General features: G+C 38.3%; 1 protein-coding gene across 7 annotated transcripts in view; it reads left to right on the forward strand.

The window, feature by feature from the left end:
• The first annotated feature begins 1864 nt into the window (after positions 1-1864).
• dnm1b (dynamin 1b) overlaps positions 1865-7320 on the forward strand; it is a 46412-nt gene continuing 40956 nt past the window's right edge. For all 7 annotated transcript variants that reach the window (XM_016285921.1, XM_016285922.1, XM_016285924.1 and 4 more), the window contains exon 1: positions 1865-2246. In XM_016285921.1, the coding sequence (XP_016141407.1) occupies positions 2086-2246 (161 nt within the window). In that variant the 5' untranslated portion in view covers positions 1865-2085. The remainder of the gene's footprint in view (positions 2247-7320) is intronic.

Below are 7320 nucleotides of genomic sequence, written 5' to 3' on the forward strand. Positions count from 1 at the left end.
ATAAATTATGTAGAAATAATGTCTTTGTGCTAGCGTTTTGAGAACGTTGTTAAAGACCAGATAACTCTGAATGAACGTTCTAGAAGAATGTTTGTTCAGAACTTTTTGAGAGACCCTAACAAGAACGTTGGTCAAAGTTTTAAATGTTCCCAGTATTAGCAGAGAAAAACAGAGAATGTTTGAGGTATGAATACGCACTCTTCAAGTAGGCTAATGTTAACTAACTTAGCTATAAACATTATTTTACTCTTAAAATCCAAAAACGCTTTTGTAAGACAAACCTATATCATGGATTGAAAATGCTAATTTTCCTCCGAGTTTTAGGGATATGAACTAAACATCTTTATGCCTTATGGTGTTTTATTTTAGTGCTGCTTAGGTTTGATTTGTTTTATACATCACAAATATTGGAATAAAGAACGGTCGTTTGATTAAGTCGTGCGCCCCCAGTGGCTGGTGAAGGTAATGCAGCATCCAGCGCTTCATCTCCGCGTCCGTCGCTCCAGCAGCAGCAGCAGCAGCAGCAGCAGATCTCATAGCGGTGGTGAACAGGCAGGGAGCAGAGCCTAGGGAAGGAGGACGTATGTCGAATCGCCAAGGTGCCTGGAAAATTGAAGGAAACGCTGCAAGGGACAGCTTTTAGATATTTCGGGGCTTGCCAATTAGGGCTCCGTTCAGGGTCGATTACATCGGTTTTTCATTCACTGTGAAATAGAGCCTGTTATTTATCCCACAAGATGGGCAATCGGGGAATGGATGACTTGATTCCTCTGGTAAACAGACTGCAGGACGCCTTCTCTGCCATCGGACAAAATGCCAACCTGGACCTTCCTCAGATCGCAGTGGTCGGCGGCCAAAGTGCTGGGAAAAGCTCGGTTTTGGAGAACTTCGTTGGGAAGTAAGTGACTGATGACAAATTGATGGGCAGCATCACTCTACATGCATCCAGTGTTTCTGTATCATTAATTTGCCTTTCTGCACCTGACCCAATCATATTCAGTAATTACTTATAATGCATGCGTACCAAAACCGATGTTTATTTCTCATGATATCGCGTTAGTTATTCATGGCTGTGAAGAGCTGCTCTGTTTTCAGGCCGGTTACGCTTATAAATCAGGTGGATTTGTTATGCATTGTCTCTTAACTGACTAAATAAAGCTGTTTTACCATGATTTACTTAATGCGGGACAAGCGGGCTGCTTGTCCTCGGTCTCTCGACATGCTGTACATTTGCTTTAGACAGCAGCAGCCTCGTGAAGAAGATTGACAGAGAATGATGCTCATGGCTGACTGTGCGTGTGTGTGTGTGTGTGTCCTTGCGAGGCCGTCATACTAGCGAGCTGCCAACCTACACCAGCATTTTTGGGCATCATGCGCGCCAGCGAGCTTTATGTATTAGGAAGAAAAAGTTTTTTTATGTGAAATATTGTGTCATATATTTTTAATTTACAAGCTAGAATACCCTAACAAGAACGTTGGTCAAAGTTTTAAATGTTCCCAGTATTAGCAGAGAAAAACAGAGAATGTTTGAGGTATGAATACGCACTCTTCAAGTAGGCTAATGTTAACTAACTTAGCTATAAACATTATTTTACTCTTAAAATCCAAAAACGCTTTTGTAAGACAAACCTATATCATGGATTGAAAATGCTAATTTTCCTCCGAGTTTTAGGGATATGAACTAAACATCTTTATGCCTTATGGTGTTTTATTTTAGTGCTGCTTAGGTTTGATTTGTTTTATACATCACAAATATTGGAATAAAGAACGGTCGTTTGATTAAGTCGTGCGCCCCCAGTGGCTGGTGAAGGTAATGCAGCATCCAGCGCTTCATCTCCGCGTCCGTCGCTCCAGCAGCAGCAGCAGCAGCAGCAGCAGATCTCATAGCGGTGGTGAACAGGCAGGGAGCAGAGCCTAGGGAAGGAGGACGTATGTCGAATCGCCAAGGTGCCTGGAAAATTGAAGGAAACGCTGCAAGGGACAGCTTTTAGATATTTCGGGGCTTGCCAATTAGGGCTCCGTTCAGGGTCGATTACATCGGTTTTTCATTCACTGTGAAATAGAGCCTGTTATTTATCCCACAAGATGGGCAATCGGGGAATGGATGACTTGATTCCTCTGGTAAACAGACTGCAGGACGCCTTCTCTGCCATCGGACAAAATGCCAACCTGGACCTTCCTCAGATCGCAGTGGTCGGCGGCCAAAGTGCTGGGAAAAGCTCGGTTTTGGAGAACTTCGTTGGGAAGTAAGTGACTGATGACAAATTGATGGGCAGCATCACTCTACATGCATCCAGTGTTTCTGTATCATTAATTTGCCTTTCTGCACCTGACCCAATCATATTCAGTAATTACTTATAATGCATGCGTACCAAAACCGATGTTTATTTCTCATGATATCGCGTTAGTTATTCATGGCTGTGAAGAGCTGCTCTGTTTTCAGGCCGGTTACGCTTATAAATCAGGTGGATTTGTTATGCATTGTCTCTTAACTGACTAAATAAAGCTGTTTTACCATGATTTACTTAATGCGGGACAAGCGGGCTGCTTGTCCTCGGTCTCTCGACGTGCTGTACATTTGCTTTAGACAGCAGCAGCCTCGTGAAGAAGATTGACAGAGAATGATGCTCATGGCTGACTGTGTGCGTGTGTGTGTGTGTGTCCTTGCGAGGCCGTCATACTAGCGAGCTGCCAACCTACACCAGCATTTTTGGGCATCATGCGCGCCAGCGAGCTTTATGTATTAGGAAGAAAAAGTTTTTTTATGTGAAATATTGTGTCATATATTTTTAATTTACAAGCTAGAATAGCAGCTAATCACCTATGCTTCAGATAATGATGTTATGCTTCCATTAGACTGTTTTCAGGGTTTTGTATATAAAAGGTATAAAGGCATTTAGAGGCTGCTGATATATAAAAAAAGATCTAAGTCAAGGGTTTAATGTTCAGTGGTTGCTTGTATCTGGTGTCAGAGGGTCATTTGTGAGCCATAGGCCTATTGTCTTCCCTGCTGTTCGTTTTCTGTTCACTCTAGTCAAAATCCTGAAGGAATGCTAGTGGAATTTTGTGAATAAGTTGAAACCAATATTATTGGGACGATTTGATCCTTAAATGATTAGGTCACCCAAAATGAAAATTCTGTCATCATTTACTCACCGTCACGTTGTTCCAAACTCGTATTTGATTGCATCTTTTGTCCATGCAATGAAAGTGAATGTTGACTGAGACTGTCATTTTGCCTTTTGTGGTCCATGGAAGGAAGTCATACAGGTTTGGGACAACATTCGGCTCAATAAATGATGGCAAAATGTGTATTGTATGTGTTATATCTGTTCATTTATTTGACTCTCTGAGACAGATCAGCTCTTGCTTAAACTAAAATTTAATTCCATTCTATTTTTTTTTATATAACTAAGCATGTTGGTGGTACACAAGTGAATTCTGCTATGGATGTGTGCACTACCATTCAAAAGTTTGAAGTAGTTAAGATTTCTAAATGTTTTTGAAAGAAGTGTCTTATGTTAGCTAAGATTACATTTATTTGATCACAAATGCATTAAAAACAGCAATACTGTGAAATATTATTAAACTGAAAATAACTGTATTCTTTTTAATTAATTTATTTCTGTAATGGTAAAGCTGAATTTTCAGTAGCCATTACTTCATTCCTCAGTGAGTTTGCTATTTTATTGCACATGTTTGATCCAATATAGGCCTATATCTGCCCCAGGTTTACTAATTAACATCCTTTATATTTTAACAGCATCATTATTTTGTGTTTGGCTCACAGCCAGTTGAGCTTTGCTTGTGTTCAGGACCAAGGACAGTTCTTTCAAAATCTGTGAAGGTGGCACTGTTTTGATTTGGTTAACGTTATATGAACCAAGTATTAATTGTAAGAGACACTGATCTTTAAATAAATAAATTATATATAGGGAGTACATGAGAAAATTGAAAATTGTACAGTAAGCAATTAATTCAGCTCCATTTAAACTTCATTAGATACTTCTAAAGTTTCCCCACTTAAAATAATTTTAAGATTAAGGTTAGAAAATCTCTCATTGACTTGGCATTGTTAGAACGTTCACATTTCATAATACGAGTGATTATGTCATTGTATGCATGTTTTCTTGGATTTATTTCATGGTGAATTGCAGAGCTGATAGAAAATAACATGTAGACGATTAAGTGTCATGACAACAACAAAGCGTCTCTGATGCTTAACACTTGCCCTCTGTGCAAATACTGTTATTTGTTTCAGGAAATTCAAATCTAATTATCTCATTAGATCTCTGTTAAGATCTCTGGTTAAGAAAACCAACCTAATATGTTTTGCTAATCTTAGCTGGCCATCAAACTCTTCAGTCTGGTGTGGTTTGATAGCTTTAGGCTCTTGCTCAGGCTAGCAGACCAGCTGAACACTTGTGGAGAGACCAGATAAGACCAGCAAAACACTTTAGGCTGGTTTAAGCTTGTATTTCCACCAGTGATGTTTGTTTTATGTGTCAAAAGGATTTGCAACACAGAGGGGTGTTTGAGTCAAAATATGCGTAGATCCCCATCATTTGCAGGTTGCTATTAAGTCTAGCTCGTAACGTTGTGACGTTCTTCACTGCCTCGTAGACCTTCATTGTTATTCAGCAGGGCCTTCACACAGTGTTATTGGTCACGCTAAACTGTGAGCTCTGTGGACACTAAAGAGTCTGTCAAGCTTGTCAGCCACAAACAGATCCATTGACTGGCAGTACAATGCTCACAGCTGTTACAAGGACAGACTTCACAATGCTGTACGAGGACAGCTGTTTGGCTTGAAATGTGATGTGTTGCTTGGCTAGATTTACAGTTTTCACAACTGCAATACTACTGTAACGAATCAGCTCATGGGAAATATGAATAATTAATCATAACTATGTAAGCTGACAGGAGTGAGTGTTTCGATCATAAGCCTGCATAAAACAGTATACAATCTCAAAGATAAAATACACAATGACAATAATATACACAATGACCTGAAGGATCATGCGTGTTCATTCAAAGAAAGGTTTTCCTATTAATTAATTAATTAATCCCTTGTGGATTTTCCTTATGGACAAGGCAGTGATTTTCTCCTCCTAAATTCCAGGAGGTCGTAAATGTATCTGGTGTCAGGGTTGCCATGGTAACCAGGGGGGGCCTGGTGGCAGACATCCTGGCATCCAGTTTATTGGGTGAGGGGACTGTGACGATTTGTTAATCTAATGAATAATTGATTTGTTAAATCTAATGAAAAATGGTGTGTCTGATTGATCCAGACGCTACACTACTGTATATGTGGCCCTTAAAGGGACCGTTCATCGGAAAATCATTTGATTGATGACAGAATTGTCATTTAATATTTAGTTAATTGTCATTTACCTTCTAAATTATTTTTTGGAAGATATTTTGAAGGTTTAGACGCAACATGAGGATTGGTAAATGATTTAAAGCCATAGTTCTCCCAAAAATGAAACTTCTGTCATCATGTAGACACCATCAAGTTGTTTTCAAGAGTTCTTTCTTCTATTAAACATAGAAGATATTTGGAAGAATGTGGGGGTAACCAGTCAATTGGTCTCCACACTAACTTCCATAGTAAGGAAAAAAAAATTCTATGGAAGTTGATGGGGACCAGAAACTACACTCTTAAAAATAAAGGTGCCTCAAAAGGTTCTTCACAGCGATCCCATAGAACAACCATTTTTGGTTCCACAAAGAACTATTCAGTCAAAGGTTCTTTAAAGAACCATCTCTTTCTTACCTTTTTATAATTTGAAGAACCTTCTTTCGACACAAAGAACCTTTTGTGAAACAGAAAGGTTCTTCAGATGTTAAAGGTTCTTTATGAAACCATTTAGACAAAAAGGTTCTTCTATGGCATCGTGAAGCACCTTTATTTTAAAGAGTGAATTTGGTTTCCAACATTCTTTAAAATATCTTCTTTTGTGTTCAGTAGAAGATAGAAAATCTTTTTTGGAAGAGGTTTGGAAAAAACGGATGTCATTTTGATGAAAAAGGATGAGTATATGATGACAGAATTTTCATTTCTGAGGAAAGAAAGAAAATGGCCTTATTTTTATTTATTTATTTAGGTTTAGTTTTGTTTTGGAACTCTATGGACAAAAACAGTTAAAACATTCTTTAAAATATCTTAGCTTATGTTTCTTTCTTGCTTGATTAATTTCCACGTAGATAAAACTGTTCTTTGGACTTATGTATGAGTTGAACGAACATGAGCTCATTCACACTGACACTTATGGTGAAATTTATCAGACAGATGTCATTATGAATGAGACATAGCCTTTAAAACGGAGGCACATGCTGATGTGGTCTAGCATGATGACGTGACAATTAATTATGTGATGGTGCAGTCCGGCGGAAAGCAGCAGGATATCACAGCTGCTGTATGAATGTCATTAAACTGTCTGCAAGAGCAGATAAGACACTGTGTTTATGTGTGTAAATAAATGGGAAGTGCATCATTAAGCTTGTCATGGGTGCTTGTGAAAGTTTGTTTTTTATGCTGTTTTGTTTTTAAATAGAGCTCAGCAGTGGCCATCTTTATTCTTTTTTGCAGCAGTCATGGTTCCTAAAATATTTATAATTTTTTTTCTATTCACTTTCTCAATAGAGATTTAAATAAATAATTATATAAATATATAAAGAGTTCTGTTCCTTGAAAAATATTATCAACCCCCAAACTCTGCCAATGGCAGTTCTTTCCTATTCTGGAAGCATGAATCCGTATTCAGAAAACAATTGCTAATGGTTGCCTGTTACATTACAGTACATAAAATATCACTTACCACATAAACAGAGTAAGGAGAGATGACGATGGCGAATGATTTGCAGATCCTCAGCACCACTGACAAAAGTCTAATCTTGTAAAATGTGTAGTAAGTACTTCCGCTCCATAGTATAAACAGAGTACACTCTTAAAAATAAAGGTGCTTCACGATGCCATAGAATAATCTTTTTGTCTAAATGGTTCCATAAAGAACCTTTAACATCTGAAGAACCTTTCTGTTTCTCAAAAGGTTCTTTATGGTGAAAGAAGGTTCTTAAGATTATAAAAAGGTAAGAAAGAGATGGTTCTTTAAAGAACCTTTGACTGAATGGTTCTTTGTGGAACCAAAAATGGTTCTTCTATGGCATCGCGGTGAAGAACCTTTTGTCAAGGTTTGGGTAGAGGGGTGAGGCGAGGACTCAATAGTGCAGAGTAATGGGCTTTTATTAATAAAATAAAACAAAACGACAACAAAAACTACCCTGTGGGGGAAAAACAGTCTGGCATGACAAGGCAAG

Source organism: Sinocyclocheilus grahami, unplaced genomic scaffold (assembly GCF_001515645.1).
Source record: "Sinocyclocheilus grahami isolate Dianchi unplaced genomic scaffold, SAMN03320097.WGS_v1.1 scaffold203.1, whole genome shotgun sequence".
NCBI lineage: Eukaryota > Metazoa > Chordata > Actinopteri > Cypriniformes > Cyprinidae > Sinocyclocheilus > Sinocyclocheilus grahami.